At 40.8% G+C, this 18,885-nt stretch overlaps 1 protein-coding gene across 2 annotated transcripts; it reads left to right on the top strand.

The window, feature by feature from the left end:
- Positions 1-6,370: 6,370 nt before the first annotated feature.
- Positions 6,371-11,775, top strand: LOC124698795. 2 transcript variants are annotated; one of them, XM_047231216.1, is made up of 7 exons: positions 6,371-6,537; positions 7,927-8,105; positions 8,202-8,370; positions 8,753-8,905; positions 9,004-9,086; positions 10,840-11,017; positions 11,555-11,775. In XM_047231216.1, exons 3-7 carry the CDS (start codon positions 8,202-8,204, stop codon positions 11,569-11,571), a joined length of 600 nt encoding a protein of 199 aa, XP_047087172.1. In that variant the 5' UTR covers positions 6,371-6,537; positions 7,927-8,105; the 3' UTR covers positions 11,572-11,775. The 2 variants fall into 2 exon arrangements, with proteins under 2 accessions (XP_047087172.1, XP_047087173.1); XM_047231217.1 differs by lacking the exon at positions 7,927-8,105.
- Positions 11,776-18,885: the final 7,110 nt, after the last annotated feature.

Here is an 18,885-nt window from a genome sequence, read left to right as displayed (position 1 = left end):
TCTGTTATGTTTTCTAAAGTTGATTTGCGTAGTGGTTACCACCAGATTCGTATGAAATTAGGAGATGAATGGAAAACAGCGTTTAAAACTAAGTTCGGCTTATATGAGTGGTTAGTAATGCCCTTTGGTTTAACTAATGCACCTAGTACCTTCATGAGATTGATGAACGAAGTTTTACGTGCTTTTATTGGACGTTTTGTGGTGGTATACTTTGATGATATTCTGATTTATAGCAAATCTTTGGAGGAACATTTGGATCATTTACGTGCTGTTTTCAATGCTTTACGTGATGCACGTTTGTATGGTAATCTTGAGAAGTGCACCTTTTGCACCAATCGAGTTGCGTTTCTTGGCTATGTTGTTACTTGCGCGGGGAATTGAAGTTGATCCAGCCAAGATTGAGGCAATTGAGAGTTGGCCGCAGCCAAAGACGGTCACACAAGTGAGGAGTTTTCTTGGCCTCGCCGGCTTCTATAGGCGCTTTGTGAAAGATTTTGGAACCATTGCTGCGCCGCTGAATGAGCTTACAAAGAAGGATGTGCCCTTTGTGTGGGGCGATGCACAACAAGACGCCTTCATGATTCCGAAAGATAAGTTAACACATGCTCCATTACTCCAACTTCCTGATTTCAATAAGACTTTTGAGCTTGAATGTGATGCTAGTGGAATTGGTTTGGGAGGTGTGTTGTTACAAGAGGGCAAACCTGTTGCATATTTTAGTGAAAAATTGAGTGGGCCTAGTCCGAACTATTCTACTTATGATAAAGAATTATATGCGCTGGTTCGGACATTAGAAACTTGGCAACATTATTTATGGCCTAAAGAATTTGTTATACATTCGGATCATGAATCTTTGAAGCATATTCGTAGTCAAGCTAAGTTGAATCGTCGCCATGCAAAGTGGGTTGAATTTATTGAGTCTTTTCCTTATGTTATAAAACACAAAAAGGGTAAAGATAATGTTATTGCTGATGCTTTGTCGCGCCGTTATACTATGCTATCTCAACTTGACTTCAAGATTTTTGGATTAGAAACTATAAAGGAACAATACTTGCATGATGCTGATTTTAAAGATGTGTTGCTGAATTGTAGAGATGGTAGAACATGGAACAAATTCGTCCTCAATGATGGATTTGTGTTCCGTGCTAACAAGCTATGCATCCCAGATAGTTCCGTTCGTCTTTTGTTGTTGCGGGAGGCGCATGGAGGAGGATTGATGGGACACTTTGGTGTCAAGAAGACAGAGGATGTACTTGCTGCACACTTCTTTTGGCCACGTATGCGTCGAGATGTTGAGAGATTTGTGGCACGCTGCACTACATGTCAAAAAGCTAAGTCTCGACTTAATCCACATGGTTTATATATGCCTCTTCCTGTTCCTAGTGTACCTTGGGAGGATATTTCTATGGATTTCGTTTTGGGTTTGCCTCGTACACGAAGGGGAGGGATAGTATCTTTGTTGTTGTGGATAGGTTCTCTAAGGTGGCACACTTTATTCCATGTCACAAAGCTGATGATGCTACACATGTTGCTGATTTGTTCTTTCGCGAAATTGTGCGTTTACATGGTGTGCCAAATACTATTGTTTCGATCGTGATACTAAGTTTCTTAGCCACTTTTGGAGATGTTTATGGGCTAAGTTGGGGACTAAATTGCTGTTTAGTACTACATGTCATCCCCAAACTGATGGACAAACTGAAGTAGTAAATAGAACTTTATCTACTATCTTGCGGGCTGTTTTGAAGAAGAACTTAAAATTGTGGGAAGAATGTTTACCTCATGTTGAATTTGCTTACAATCGTTCGCTGCATTCTACCACTAAGATGTGCCCATTTGAGATTGTTTATGGTTTTGTACCACGTGCACCTATTGATTTGTTGCCTTTACCATCTTCTGTGCAAAATAATTTGGATGCTACAAACCGTGCTTGAATTGATACTAAAATTGCATGAGACTACTAAAGACAACATAGCACGCATGAATACTAAGTATAAAATTGCTGGGGATAGAGGAAGAAAACATGTTGTGTTTGATGTTGGTGATCTTGTTTGGTTGCATTTGCGCAAAGATCGTTTTCCTGAATTGCGCAAGTCAAAACTAATGCCACGCGCTGCTTGGTCCTTTTAAGGTGTTAGAGAAAATAAATGATAATGCATATAAACTTGAGCTTCCTGCAGAATTGGGTCCGGTTAGTCCTACATTTAACATTGCAGATTTGAAGCCTTACTTTGGTGAAGAAGAGGAGTTTTCGTCGAGGACGACTTCAATTCAAGAAGGGGGCATGATGAGGACATCCCATCTCTTGATACGGCCGCTGTACCTACAGCGACACAAATACAAGTACCAATCACTCGAGCTCGTGCCAAACAACCGAACTATCGAGTACTTTCGTTTCTTGGAACTATTCCTCACATACACGAGAATATGATGCTGCCTAAATCAGATATGTTTGTTACTCTTAGGAATGATGGACCAAGCATGGATGAGGAGGACAAGCATTGGAGCATGATCACACATGGAGGAGATGGCAGCAAACATATGAGGATTGAAGAAGACGCTGCGAGTGGAGATTTCAGAACTTTGAAGCCACCATAATTGGAGATGAAGGCATGGACGAAATATAGAGTTCTCCACTTCATAATTTCGTCCACATGAGTTCATGGTGCTGCGACACCTTTAGTTTTGGGCCAGGCCCATGTAATTTTCGCAGGATTTAAGTCAGCCACTTTTTAGAGTCCGTATTGAAGGGGAAAGGCCTTCTAGGGTTTGGTTCGGCCACCATATGCATGGCTGGCCGAAACCCCACCTTTTCCTCCTTTAAATACCCCCATAGCCGTCACGTTTAGACTCGGATTTTGATTAGATTAAAAGTTAGCCATCGCTGCAACTCTCGTGTACTTCTTTTGAGGCCAACGCCCAGAACAAGACCGACTATTCGGAATCCCACCTTTTCAATAAAGCTTTCATCTATATCCGCAATATTCTGATTGCAATATTAGTTCTTACTTGTTCTCGATTTCAGGTAGGAATTAAGACCCTCGCCGGTCGGTCGATCGTGCATCCGCAAGATCAGTAACTCCCGGAGATTGTCCTAGCGATTGCATTGGCGCACGAGCTTTGCACGTGTAGTCGGATCGTCAAGCACGAACTCCACCAACAAATCGACGCTATCATACTCTCATCGAAAGATCGGCCACCTTTGCCCTATCATGTTACTTTCCAACTATGAATATGACTATGTGGCTGGCAATGGAACCATGGTATGTGTTGATATGGTGGAGGTTCCATTGCAATGGGTTATATCACCCTAGGATTAATTACCAATGCCGTCCAGTGATTCTAGCGCCGTACAAACCGCGTTGACCATGAGATCTATAATGGCTCGGGGAAGCCAGCCGTATCTTTTCCCTTACGCACGCCAACGGATCGGAGAGCCGGTGGGGTGCTGGAGGCACTGCCGCAATAGGTTGGAAATCCTTTTAAATCCCCATCCATTAGTGATGATAAGCTCTACGATCTATGAGGGATTGTCCGGAGTACACCATGAGTAAAGCCGTATTATCGGGGGAAGTCTACTGGAGGTGTACGGTTGGACAAAAGGGTGGGTTTGCGGTCGCGGAGAAGGCGGTGTGGGCTTGGATCTTTATACCTGGCCTCACACCAAAGGAAGTGTGAACGGGGGCAAGTCCTCGCGGATGGCAAAAGGGGTGAGATCTCTTGTGGGAAAAGTAACGCACCTCTGCAGAGTGTATCAAATTGTGGTCGTCACTCCTTGTTCCGGGAAGGGAACTGCGAACGCGGCAGGAAAGGAACTCCACGAAGTTCTAGTTAACCTGTGAAGACTGACGGGCATAGTTTTCATAATAAAAGCAACCTTTTGAAGAAATGATTGCAAAACATGCATTGACCGGCTATTTCCTGATCAATGGTCGTAGTTAGTGCATCAAACACCTTTTTATTCTTTTAGAACTTGCTGAGTACCTCTGTACTCACTTTCTTTCGACACCCTTGCTAGACTGTGATCCGGAAGTGGAGGCCATCAACGATGGAGCACCAGAAGGAAGTTACGAGCTGGTCTACGAAGAACCTGATCTTACCGGCGGAGTGGAAGGCGTAGACTATGGGATAGTCTACGGACCAGATGACACGGAGGTGGAGGAGTAGTGACATACCCTAGCATCATAGAGCCGAGCAACGTAGATCTTACCTAAATAAGTTGTTGAGCTCTCTTTTATATTTGTTATGAGTTGTAATCGTACTTAAGTAGTATCTTAGGGTGTTCTCATAGGACCTGTGAGAATACCAACTTGTTAAGACAATGTTTGTAATAAAGTATGGAGTGTTATGACCTGCAATGTTTCTGTTGTACCACTCTGAGGGATATGGCAAATTGTGAAGAAGTCCCTTCGCAAAGATCATATCAACGACTTGTATACTACAACATGCAGTGGTATGCTGGGTCACCGCACAAAGCCACACCAATTCCACCCAGGTGTTTCATTAAGGTTATTAACTTTCAATTTTTCAAACAACACTTTAACCAACAAGTGAAACAAAGCATTTTCATCATTTTTAAATCACTTTCGATAATCCTAGCAAGTTGTGTTTAAGAGGTGGCTACACGCTACTAGGATCTAAGCATAGCATAATACTTTTCTTAAACAAAATCCTACCATGCATACTAGTTTCAAAACACTAATGCATAATTAAAATAAGTAGGATTTGAATGTCATTTGCCTTTTTGGTAGTCGAAGCGCGTTCACTTCTCTTAATCAAAATACGTGCCTCTCCATACAAACTATAACATGAAATATAGCACAACATATACACACCATACAACAACAAAATCAAACAAGGCAACAATCGGAAATCGCTCTATGGTACTAAGGTGTGGTATGAGATTTGGCTTGCAAGATATGGCGGTGAGAGTTTGGACGGAAAGTCACATGATTAAATGAAGAATATTTATGCTTTACAAAAGCATGAAAAGAATTCGGAACGGCTTATGCGAATTTAATCACCTAAGTGACAAATAGTGCAACAACAATACTATTGAATAAGTGTGACAAAAATTACTCAAAATAGTATGAATTACACATAGGCTTGGGTATGGACTTGTGATATATTGCATTGCTCAGTTAACTCATTTGTAAATTGAATAGTTCAATATAAGCCAATAAGATTAAGTGGGCATGAGGTTGAATATGAATGAATGATGTTGAAGATGTGAGTTAAAGATGCTAATGGATATCAAGGGTTCAAAACATGTGCTATGTAGTAGAGTATCTCCACTTCTACTAAAGCAAGATATAAATCTAAAATAGAACATGTCACACTTTACTCAAATAACTCAATTGTTATTTGAATAATATAAACTAGACAGCTAGGGGTAAGCAATGCATTATCTGTGAACATGATAAAGAATTATAATGGTCCTGAAAGATGGGTATGATCATAAGGATCATTTTGGTTAAAGGAACTACGTCGAAACCAGTTATATGGCTACACTTTTCGTGAAAAGTTATTAGAAGAAGTTTTCCGGATGAAAGACCTTTCTACACAAAAGTTGTAGAGAAATCCATTACAAGCATATCGCCAAGAGAATCTCTCGGAAAAAGTTTGTAGGATTTATTTTAGAGACAATGTTGCGGATCAAAGGGATACCGCGAAAATAAAGTGGGCGTAACTTCCACGCAAAATGTCGATCATGATCTACGTGATTTGCTGATTACAGCGGTATAAAGTTTGCCGAAATCCGACTTGTAGAACTCAAGATATGAATTTTACAAAACTAGACCTAAGTGGTTACAATTTTAATTGTGTACGAAAAGTTGTCCGAACAAGTTACTCGGATGCAAAAACTTTCTACACGAAAATTGTAGAGGATCTAATTACAAACTTAACGAAAGAACCACTATTCTAAACGGATGTATAAATCTAAGAAAATAAAATTGCGAAATTGCATATGATAAAATAAAGCGGATGCGTTTAGTCACAGCGTTTCCTAAAAGAACGTTGGGATGTTGCGTCGCATGTGTGCGTCGCCCGCTCCAGGAAGTGCTGCAGCGCTGCGAGCTGGGGAGAGAGAAGAGGGGGCCAGGCGCTTTAGTGTGCGTCCAGGGCTGCTCTCACGGGATTTATATAGGCTGTGGGCTGGAGAGATTTTATCTAAGAAAGCGAGGTGGGACTAAAAAAGAAAAGGAAAAGAAACGGGGGCTGGCGCGGCGAATCCTATACACCGACCTGTATACGACGTGCCGCACACCCCGACGCATCTTTTGGGCCGGCCCATGTCCCGTTGATGTTTCTTCGACTTTCCCCGTTAGCGAGCGTGTCTTCGGGTTCTCCACCGCTGAGAGTTCATTCCCCGAGTCTGTTCATCCGCCGTTCTTCGCCCGAGCTCTGGTTCTTGCGGGTTCGTCTCCATCGACGGGGGTGGAAGGTCCTTCGCCGATTCTTTCCCCGAGTCTGTTCCTCCGCCCTTCTTCGCCCGAGCTCTGGTTCTTCTAGGTTCATCTCCATCAATGGCGGCGGAAGGTCAGAACCGTTTTCATCTTCTGCCCCTACGCACTACTGGAATCGTTCTGATTAGTGTTTTCTAGAGGAATTTCATGGTGGGTTTGCTAGGATGCGTTCTTTTTTTAGACCCCTAGGTTTCTTTTCTCTGTAATGAGGTTTCTTTTCTCTGTAATGCGTCGTGCACATGATCTCTCTCTTAGCGTTCACTCCGTAGAAGACAACGCATAATCCCCATTTCTAGATCTGTGTTGCTGCTTCTAAGAAGACACGCATAGCTCTGTTTCGAGATCCCCTAGATTTGTTTTTCTATCAATCGTTTGCTGCCCACAAGTACTTATAGCCTGTACAGATACACAATTTATTTTTCAAGAAGACAAGCATAGCTCTGTTTCCGGCTTAAACAGCTTCATACATTTAGTAATCCGCCCTCCAGTTCGATTGACTATGATAAAATGTTGTGTTAATGCTTCAGTTTTTCATAATTCGTGCTACATAGAAGAGTTGCTTCAGGTTAGTCAAATGTTAGCATCGGGAATTTCTAGAAACTTCTCTTGCTGTTGCTAGAATCAACAGTTTGTTACGTTCTGTGCATTTAGCCATATTGCCGAGGATTTCAATGAACCTCCTTCCTAGCAAGATATCAGCCTGATTGAATGCATTTTTTTTTTGGTTTTGCAAAGCAAGCCATTACTGGTGGTTTTTTTCATATGATTTTTTTAGGGGGGGTTTGGTAGGATGCATAACGTTTGGAAATTCCCCTAAGCTTCCTTTGTGGCCAGCCTCTGCCCGACATCTCACGCCCATGCTAGCTACACTCAAACGCCTTTCATCTGCTATTATAGTGCTTTGGCTGAATGTTTTTGTTTGTGCATAGCTTATCTATTACTGTGTTGTTATTTTTGCATCTCGTAAGTCATGATGTTTTTAGGCTTGTTTTTTGGGTTTTATGTCATGATATAATTTTGGAATACTGGTATAGCTCTAAATATGTGTCTTTAGTTAGCAACGTGGTGGAACCTTCGCCATTTTTGCTCGCTGCATAGTCTTGTTCGTATACAAGTTTGTCTCTCATATCCACCAACAGAGCCTCATAGAATGAAGAATAAAATATTAAATACCACTACTCTCTAAGGTACTATTGGTTCAAGTGTATCACAAATTCAGTGAGCAAGGTTTATGTTTTTCTCCATACTTCTTGATGATTTTCTGTATGGTTATATCAGATAATTGATTATCTCCTCTATTGATATCTTTTCTTTTCTTTTTTTAGACACATCTCTTTTTTACGTTACTCCATGATGGTAAATTTAGAACAGATTCTTTGTTGTTACTACATGTTTGTTTATTCATCTCACTTTTTTGCTGTCTATTTTACCTTGTGTTAACTAATTTTTTATTATTATCCAGCTTCGGAACATTTCTCTTACTCCATATAGCGATGGTTTAGCAATTATTCCAGCAGTAGTGGAGGCAGTTATTGCAGTGGTTGATAATCTGCCAGTAGCTCATTTAGAACCTCTTGATGAAGCCGTTGTTTACAAATTCAATATGAGTTTCTGGAAGATATTGGCAATCAACATGACATTGTATGCTTCTTTTTTTCTTGTATTGTCTTGATTGCCAGTTGCTAATTTTCTGATAAATTGATAAATATTAATCCTTTTTGTTTATTTTGTTACCAGATGGACCTTGCTGATTCACAATTTGACGTTGACAGTCTTGGTTCTTACACCATTGAACCTGAGGACATGTCTCGTTCTCCGCAAGCATCCGCTGATTCAATTTACAGTAGGCCTGCTTATGCTGGTTTAGAACAAGCTATAATTGAATATGGTGACAACTCTATTGAAGGTATAACAAATTCGCTAATTTATTTTGATTACTGGTTACTTGGTGCTATCACCCAAGTAGTATAGATTCAAATTTTAGTTTACTTCATCCTATGATGTCCAGTCAATACATCATTATTATTTTAGTAGTTACCATGTCGTATTGCCAGGGTTGATAGCTCTGGTTTTCCATCTTTAAATTTCTTGAAGTAATCGCTTTTTCCGTGCCAGTAGAACTATGTGTTTGAATACTCAAAGGTGGAAATGACCTTAACTTTAGTTCAATTGCGGGTTTTCCATGTTTTGCCATCGATAATGGATGTTTTATGCATTTCTATCTATAATATGTCATTTCTAATACCTTTTATATAAAAACTATCCTCATTCTTTTTGTTTGCTTTCAGTGACAACAAGTGAAGGAGTTAATGAGTTTGGCGATGGTTTACTCAACATAGCTATCTCTTATGCTGACCTCTCGGATAGATATTCAGCAGAAGATGTAGCTGAAGGATTTGTAACAAATAGTTTGTCCGAAACTAATCTTTTATCCCGTCAAGGTTTGTATTAAGTAATTAATTCTCTTTTTTTAAGCTTGCCATTATTTCTATAAGGGGGAGGCTATATATTAACCTGATTATGATAATTTTGGACACAGAAAATCCCATTAATGAAATTAGTGATGGAATAGGAATTCCTATGTCTTACGACCATTGTCCTGTGATCAAGGACCGGCTGCAGGTAATTTTTCTAATTGTCTAGCTTCTTTTTTCTAAAACGTTTCTTCTTCTTTTTTATTAGCTTTTACAAATCTTTCAGGTTTGACTTTTTCTGTGTCATTTCCATTCACATTCCTAGGATATATTGTTTTCTCAAAAATATTATATAGGTTTCAAAAAAGGAAGAAATAGGTTAGAACTATAGAGTTTTTTCCCCATGATTGACGTTTTAGAAACAAATTTTTACATATATTAATTGTTCGGATTGTTCGATTTTACATGTTATTTTTTTCGCTTTTTTCATAGGGATTGCGAACAATGCTATGATTGTAATTCCTGAAACTGAAACTGATTAGAATAGTTTCGATAAGAGGAACAGAAAAAAGCGCGTTGCCGAAACAACATCCCCCAAGCGAAACATGTCAAAGTTCGTTATAGGTCCATTCATTCACGCTTTCCACAACAAGCACCTGAGGAGCAACAAATTGAAACAGGGAAATCCTTCATAAGTCTATTTTTCACTACTATGCACAAGTCAGCTATAAATGAATTTTATTTAAATTCTCCTCTTCACTTCTTTCGTTTATGTGATTAGTTCAAGCACACTGCTCCTCTTTGCTCTTTTTACTACTTTACTTATCTTAATGCACACACGTTTATTAGGAATCCGTTCATCCTAAAAATTCGTTCATGGCAACAAGATGTTCAAGGAAGAAAACCGTTCATAGCAAGGATCCGTTCTTTCTAAGAATCCGTTCATGGTACAATTTTTTTCATGACAAAAATCTGTTCATGGCAAGAATCCATTCATGTTATAAATCCGATCATGGTAGGAAACCGTTCATGGTAAAAATACGTTCATGGCAAGATGTTCAAGGAAGGAAACCGTCCATGCCAAGGATCCATTCTTGGTGTTAAGAACCCTTGCATGCCAAGAGTCTGTTCATCGTACAAATTCGTTCATGGCAAAATCTGTTCATGGCAAGAATCCGTTCATGCAGATAATCCGTTCATGCTATAAATAGTCCATGCCAAGAATCTGTTCATGGTACGTATTCGTTCATGGAAAAAATATGTTCATGACAAGAATCCGTTCATTCTAAAAATGCATTCATGGCAAGAATATGTTCAAGGAAGGAAACCATTCATGCCAATGACCGTTCTTACAAAGAATTCGTTTCATGTTGTTTTCATGTTCAAGGAAGAGAACCGTGCATGATAAGAATCCGCTGATGCTTTATTTATGTTCAAGGAAGAAAAATGTTCATGCTAAGAATTAGTTTATTCTTATATTTTTGTTCAAGTTAGGAAAACGTTCATGCCAAGGAAGGAAACCGGTGATGCTAAGAGATTCGTTTCAGGGCATGGAACCATTTTTTCTAAAGATTATATTCATGGTTCATTTTATGTTCAAGGATGGTAAAAGTCCATGCTAAGAATCCTTTCATGCTTTTTTATGTTCAAGGTTCATGCTAAGAATCATTCATGTTCTATTTTATGTTCAAGGAAGAAAATGTTCATGCTTAGATTCCGTTTATTATACAAATTCGTTCATGGCAAAAAAATGCCAAGAATTTGTTCATGCTATAAATACGTTCATGATAGGAAACCGTTCATGCTAAAAATCTGTTCATGGCAAGAAGATGTTCAAGGATGGAAACCCTTCATGCCAAGGATCCGTTCTTGCTAAGAATCTGTTCATGCCAAAAATCCGTTCATGGTACGATTTCGTTCATGGTAGGAATCCATTAATTCCAAGATTCCGTTCATGGTAGGAAACCGTTCATGGCAAGAAGATGTTCAAAAAAGGAAACCGTTCATGCCAAGGATCTGTTCTTGCTAAGAATCCATTCATGCCAAGAACCTGTTCATGGTACGATTTTGTCCATGGTAAAATCCATGAACGGAATGCCACTATCATGGGTGTTTCAAATTCAACATACGCAATTTCAGGTCATTATTTTACCTTTTCTCCGGCCTACTTCATAATTGGTCTCTTATTGTTTTCTGTGCTTACTAGTGGAATTCTCATTTTCCATGACTGCAACTATGATCCTGGGGTGTTTGTCATTCAGTTCATTAGATATTGTACAACGAAATTGAAGTCAAATCATTCTCAAATGTTAGTTTTCTTCTTCTTTTCAATGCTTCAATCTTCGGTTTATATTATCCTGTGTGCACCTTACACACTATTTTTGATTAACTGGGTTTCTCCCGATTTCCATTGATAGAAACCATATGAGTTTGCTACAACCTCAGCAACACAGCAGAATAAACCTCAATTTTTTTTTTAGTTCTAGAACTTCAAACATAGAACTAGGAAGAGAAATAGCAGGGAAAGCAAACAACTAAAAAGGACTCCTCCTAAGAACTGAGAGCTACACTTATACATCCCACTCCCATAGTAGCTAAGATATGATTCTAATTCTTTTTTGCATTTCCAAAACAAAAATCTAATTATTTATTGTGTTTTATATTACATTTTTACAGATATTTCACATCCATGACAAGTACAGGAACTCAAAATTTGGCAATGAAAGAAGAGGCACAGACAATTGGCAAGAAAAGCTTCGGAAATAACCTTTTTCAAGTGTTAAACAAGAATTCAGTGTACCAGCTGACAAAAAAACTTTACCTACATTTTCCATTGCTATATGTCTAGACTTGAAGAATTCATTCTTGTATGTCTAGACTTGAAGAATTCATGCATGTATGTCTACACTTGAAACGGGGGACTTTTTATGTTATGTATGTTCGTTTTCACTGTAGATTCGTTTTTATTTCTTCTAGGTAATGCAGAAATTTATTCTTTTGAATATATATACAAGGTAATCCAGAAAAGTAACCGTCTGAAACAGAAGAAGTGAGAAGTCAGTAGAATATGAAACGAATCAAATAAAACAGCACCGTCACCAAACGAAACGAACAACCCAACTAGCCGGAAACATGGGGTGTGAACAAAGACCGAACTGCGTACAGAAGGCAACAAAGAAACTGGGCCAAGAAGGCAACAAAGAAATTGGGCCAAGCCCATTTACGACCAGGGGGTGTGTGGCACCTGGTCTGTGCCGACCAGGTCGGTGTATATCACCTCCCGGCTGGCGCTGGGTGCGTGCACGCGCGGTCGCGGGCGTGCGGCTGGGCTGCGGCAGTGTGGCCGGGCGGGCTGGGGCAGGGGAGCTGGGCCGCGGCCTGGGAAGGCTGGGGGCTGGCTGGGCCAGATCGGCCAGGTGGGCCGCAGCGTGGGCGACGCCGTGCTGTCTGCCGCGCGCGGCGAGCGGGGCCAGGGCAGCTGCGCGGGCTGGGCCGTTTCGGCCTGGCCGCTCCTTTTGTTTATTTATTTATTTTTTATACTAAAATTGGAAATACACTTTGCGGCTTCAAATAAAATCGGAAAAATTCAAATGAGGTACCGTTGGATTCGTTATAAAAAATACTTCAACATGAGACTAAATTTGGAAAAGTATAAACTTTACAAAACCAAAATTTGATATACATGTCTATGTGGCTATAGTGCCCTTTTAGGGTTTAATGTTTTATCAAATAAAATATTTTTATAAGTTCCAAAACCTCCGAACCAAATAGAGCATTGTTGGAAAATCTTTTGAAAACCAAGTTTTATGAAAACTCTATATTTTGCAAAAACCTTTTTAATATTCATTTGTGAAAATAAAATAATCATTATATACATTTGGCCTATATTGCTACTTAGTCATTATTTTGTAAATAGAGTTTTCTAGGGTTTTGTTTTCTCAAATACAAATCCATTAAGGATTTGAAAACTTTGAAAGCAAGGAGATGTTTGATTTTTAAAATACTTTAAAACCAAAAGTCTTAGAAAAACACTATCTTGGGATTAACTTGTAAATAACTGTAAAAAATTTTAATTCTTTGTGAATTTTCAATCAAGTTCAAACAATCAAGCATTAAACTTATTTTTATTTTACATTCCAAAATTTAGAAAATTTCGGGATGTGACAAGTAATAATAATAATAACGTAAAAAAATTGACCTAAGAATACTCGCGCATTTCAGAAGTTGAGTGCCCAGCTTAGAATAAGTATTGCTTTGGTACAATTTAGAAATATCAACATATCTAGTTAGAATAGACATTTGCAATTTTGTTTCTTTTATTTCAAAATTGTAGTGTAGATAGTCGATATACTTGTATCTCTCCATGAACAAGTACATGATTTCCCTTCTAAGAATAGTGTATATAATCATATCTCCCTTTCTCTCACTCTTTCTAAAAGAGTTCTCTTGTTGGTGTGATGAGGACATCCCATCTATTGATACAACCGTTGTACCTACAGCCACACAAATACAAGGACCAATCACTCGAGCTCGTGCCAAACAACTTAACTATCAGGTACTTTCGTTTCTTGGAACTATTCCTCATATACATGAGAATATGATGCTGCCTAAATCAGATATGTTTGTTACTCTTAGGAATGATGGACCTAGCATGGATGGGGAGGACAAGCATTGCAGCATGATCACACATGGAGGAGATGGCAGCAAGCACTTGAGGATTGAAGATGACGCCACAAGTGGAGATTTCAGAACTTTGAAGCCACCATAAGAAGAGATGAAGACATGGACGAAATATAGAGTTCTCCACCTCATAATTTCTTCCATAGCATAATATGGTGCTGCGTCACCTTTAGTTTTGGGCCAGGCCCATGTCATTTTCGCAGGAATTAAGTCAGCCACATTTTAGAGTCCGTATTGAAGGGGGAAAGGCCTTCTAGGGTTTGGTTCGGCCACCATACGTATGGCTTGCCGAAACCCCACCTTTTCCTCATTTAAATACCCCCATAGCCGTCAAGTTTAGACTCGGATTTTGATTAGACTAAAAGTTAGCCATTGCTGCAACTCTCGTGTACTTCTTTTGAGGCCAACGCCCAGAACAAGACCGACTATTCGGAATCCCACCTTATTCAATACAGCTTTCATCTTTCATCCGCAATATTCTGATTGCAATATTAGTTCTTACTTGTTCTCGATTTCAGGTAGGATTTAAGACCCTCGCTGGTCAGGCTGATTGCGCATCCGCAAGATCAGTAACTTCCGGAGATTGTCCTAGCGATTGCATTGGCGCACGAGCTTTGCACGTGTAGTCGGATCGTCAAGCACGAACTCCACCAACAAATCGACGTTATCATACTCTCATCGAAAGATCGGACACCTTTCCCCTATCAAGTGGTATCAGATTTCAGGTTGCTCGGTGAGATTTTACTTTTTTCCTAGTGTAGATTGCATCTGCCATCATACCCATAAACTACGAAAAAGCCAAAAATACAGTTAGTGTTTAGATCATCTCGTCCTATAAACCCCCTGCCACGCCTTGCATTGTCTTTTCAGTTTTGCATAGTTGAATTTGTGTGTGCATCTTCGTGTCGAGTTGCTGGTCTTAGCGTCTAGTTCCTTTAGAGTTTCGAGTTCTGGTCATAGTAGTTACGCCGCCGCCGCATACTCGCACCATCCGCAGATCACCACCATATACACCCACCATATACTTCCGCCATCGCCATATACACCTGCCATATACACCTGCCATATACTTCCGCCATCGCCATATACACCTGCCATATACTTCCACCATCGCCATATACACCTACCATATACTTCCGCCATCGCCATATACACCTGCCATATACTTCCTCCATCGCCATATACACCTGCCATATACTTCCGCCATCGCCAGATACACCTGCCATATACCTCGGTTCCTACCCCGGTATGCCATATACTATGCTATCTCAACTTGACTTCAAGATTTTTGGATTAGAAACCATAAAGGAACAATACTTGCATGATGCTGATTTTAAATATGTGTTGCTGAATTGTAAAGATGGTAGAACATGGAACAAATTCGTCCTCAATGATGGATTTGTGTTCCGTGCTAACAAGCTATGCATCCCAGATAGTTCCGTTCGTCTTTTGTTGTTGCAGGAGGCGCATGGAGGAGGATTGATGGGTCACTTTGGTGTGAAGAAGACGAAGGATGTACTTGCTGCACACTTCTTTTGGCCACGTACTTGCTGCACACCTGCCATATACTTCCGCCATCGCCAGATACACCTGCCATATACCCCGGTTCCTACCACGACACGGATTTGTGCTGATTCTCTGCCGCGACAGAGTCCGTGTAGACTAAGGTTTTTCTGTTTTTCCTTAATAGCTGTTGCCTTCTAACTTCATCCGATGCTGTAGAAAAATTTCCGTGAGATAAGTTTCGGCCGCCAGTAAAGAATTGGAAGGAGAGCAAAAAAAAAAGTCTGGAACCGCCTCCGAAATTTTTTTCTGGCTACATTGGTTTTTCACTTTGGCGATCACTTTTCGCCACTGGCCGTTATAGCGACATTTCTTTGGCGCCTGCGCGCTTTCCGAAATTTCGACAAAAAAATTTCTGAGGCTATACTGTTTTTAGACCTCGGGGATCAGTTTGAGACACTCGCCATCATAGTGATTTTTCGCATCTAGGGTCGCCACATCATCGCCACCTCATCGCTGCTAGTTGCTTGTGTGCCGCGCCGTGACCCCGTTTGTGTTCTAGGCTCGCGTCTCTAGTACGGTCTAGCCTAGGACCAGCACAGTACCGTTGTTGAGCATACTTTGAATACTGCATCGTTGTTTTGACATTTGTTGTTTGCTACCATATTAGCCTTCCTACAGCTCTACATATTGTCTCCACGTGCTTTGTATCGACACCTGGTAATCGCTTTGGCAATCTTTGGAGACGCTGATTCTTGGTGGTTGCTACATCGCCTTCCTCCTGTTTGGTAAGAACTTGTAAGAGCTTCGTATTTTGCTTGACGGATTACGCGTGAACCACCATATTCCGTAGTTTGTAGGCATATACATTGTTGCTTGTTGCATACTAACCATGACAGGCACAGAGTCGGCGAACGTTGACCCGGATAAGATGAAGAATGCAAAGATGCATGCTCACTTCACCCATCTTTTGGGCGGGCATGCAACCGACGTGGATGGGCGCCTCGGTAATGTTGACGCCAAACTCACCGACGCGCTGGACAAGATCGATGGCCTCGAGGCAGCCTTCAACTCCAAGCTCGACGCCAAGTTCCAAGAGTTGTTGACTCGGTTACCGCCGCCTCGCGCCAACGTGCAACGCCGCACACGCCGCGTTCCTCGTGTGGACGTTCCTGCGGGTACCGCTTCTGCTGCAGCAGCCGCACATGACGCGCCTTCTGATGAAGGATACGAGGATTATGGAGGGAACGAGGATGAGCAAGTAGATGAGAATGCGCTGGATGACGAGGAGGTCCAACAACCTGCACCTGGTCGTCCACGGCAGCTGAACCGCCACGCTCGACCACCTCCATGGCCGGTACGTGATGATGATCATGTTGCTAAACTGAAACTAAATATTCCGCCATTTGAGGGTAGATATAATCCTGATGCATATCTTACATGGGAATTGGAAGTAGAACGACGCTTTGGATGTTTAAAATACCCTGATCACTTGCGTGTTAGTGCTGCTACTTGTGAGTTCACAGATTTTGCATCTATTTGGTGGTCTGAGGATTGTAGAGTACATCATGCTAATATTCCTACTACCTGGATTTGTTTAAAACTTGCTATGCGTACTCGTTTTGTTCCTCCACATTATCAACGTGATTTGCTGAAAAAAATTGTCTTGCTTAGAACAAGGAAAAAATTCTGTAGAAGACTATTATCAAGAATTGCAAACCGGCATGATTCGCTGTGGTATTGTAGAGGATAATGAGGCTATGCTTGCACGTTTCTTTGGTGGTTTGAATAAAGAGATTCAACATATTTTAGATTATAAGGAGTACAACACTATTACTCGCTTGTTTCACCTTGCTTGCAAAGCTGAACGTGAAGTGCAGGATCGTCAACCACCATGGAGAAAAGCTAATGTTTCTGCAGGTCGTACATCGTCGTGGTCTCCTCGCCAATCAGCGCCACCATCTTGTGGGACTGCACCAGCACCTACTACCTCCAAGTACACCGCGCCTGCATCACGAGCACCATCTGCTGCTGCTCCACCACCATCTGCTGGTCCTCCTCGGAGTTCATCTTCCATGGCCTCCACGGGGAAGACGCGCGACATTCAATGTCGCAAATGCTTGGGATTTGGTCACATAGAGAGAGAATGCAGAACCAAGCGTGTGATGTTGGTTCGGGAAGACGGAGAATATGATTCTGCAAGTGACTTTGATGAAGATACATTGGCCCTTATTGCTGCACGTGATGGTGCCAATTCTGATTCTGAGAGAGAGATGGAGGTAATGGAAGCTGACACTGCTGATCAGTATAGGAGCTTAGTTGCAGAGCGTGTGTTGAGCGTGCAATTGAGCAAAGCTGAGCATGATCAACGCCACAATCTGTTCCAAACAAGAGGCGTTGTCAAGGAGTGAGCTATAAGGATCATCATTGATGGAGGGAGCTGCAATAATCTGGCTAGCGTTGACATGGTGGAGAAGCTTTCTCTCCCTACAAGACAGCGCACACATCCATACTACATTCAATGGTTTGAGAGCTCTCGGAAGCTCAAGGTAACAAGAACTACACGTGTGCATTTTACTATTGGTACATATTCTGATTTTGTTGATTGTGATGTTGTACCTATGCAAGCTTGTTCTTTGTTACTTGGTAGACCTTGGCAATTTGATAGAGAATCTGTTCATAATGGTAGAACTAATCAGTATTCTCTTATGCATGATGGAAAGAAAATTGGTCTCAAACCTATGACTCCTGAACAAATAGTAAAAGATGATCTTGCTAGAGCTAGTAGAGTAAAAACGAGGAGAAACATAAGAGTGAGAATCAGATTGTTGCTGCAGATTTTGTGCCACATAAGATATTGCTGAACTTGATGTGAACACTACTCAAATTCGTTTGAAAAATCCTTGTTTGCTTGCTAGCAAATCTGATATTGCTGAACTTGATGTGAACACTACTCAATGATATGCTATTATTTGCAAAGAAGTTCTGTTTTCATTTGAGGAGATGCCTCCTTCTTTGCCACCTGCGGTTGCTAACCTTTTGCAGGAATTCATTGATGTGTTCCCACAAGATGTACCACCTGGACTACCACCTATCCGTGGGATAGAACACTAGATTGACTTGATTCCAGGTGCTTCGATGCCCAACCGTGCGCCATATCGTACCAATCCTGAAGAGACCAAAGAGATTCAGCGACAAATTCAGGTTCTCCAAGATAAAGGTTACATTCGTGAGTCTCTTAGTCCATGTGCTGTTCCTATTATCTTGGTACCTAAGAAAGATGGTTCTTCACGCATGTGTACTGATTGTAGGGCTATTAATAATATTACCATTCGATACCGTCATCCAATACCTCGTTTAGATGATATGCTTGATGAATTGAGTGGTTCTATTATGTTCTCTAAAGTTGATTTGCGTAGTGGTTACCACCAGATTCGTATGCAACTAGGAGATGAATGGAAAACAACGTTTAAAACTAAGTTCGGTTTATATGAGTGGTTAGTATTGCCTTTTGGTTTAACTAATGCACCCAGTACTTTCATGAGACTGATGAACGAAGTTTTACGTGCTTTTATTGGACGTTTTGTGGTGGTATACTTTGATGATATTCTTATTTATAGCAAATCTTTGGAGGAACATTTGGATCATTTACGTGATGTTTTCAATGCTTTACGTGATGCACGTTTGTATGGTAATCTTGAGAAGTGCACCTTTTGCACCAATCGAGTTGCGTTTCTTGGCTATGTTGTTACTGCGCAGGGTATTGAAGTTGATCCAGCCAAGATTGAGGCAATTGAGAGTTGGCCGCAGCCAAAGACGGTCAC

Source organism: Lolium rigidum, chromosome 3, assembly GCF_022539505.1.
Source record: "Lolium rigidum isolate FL_2022 chromosome 3, APGP_CSIRO_Lrig_0.1, whole genome shotgun sequence".
NCBI classification, from domain to species: Eukaryota; Viridiplantae; Streptophyta; class Magnoliopsida; order Poales; family Poaceae; genus Lolium; species Lolium rigidum.
This window is presented reverse-complemented; position numbering and strand designations above follow the sequence as displayed.

Excerpts from the sequence above, each read along its gene's own strand:
- LOC124698795 (XM_047231217.1), top strand. The coding sequence starts at position 8,202 with ATGGACCTTGCTGATTCACAATTTGACGTTGACAGTCTTGGTTCTTAC. Across the intron at positions 8,371-8,752 it reads TGGTGACAACTCTATTGAAG|TGACAACAAGTGAAGGAGTT; the intron begins GTATAACAAATT and ends GTTTGCTTTCAG. Across the intron at positions 9,087-10,839 it reads TGATCAAGGACCGGCTGCAG|GAAACCGTTCATGGCAAGAA; the intron begins GTAATTTTTCTA and ends CGTTCATGGTAG.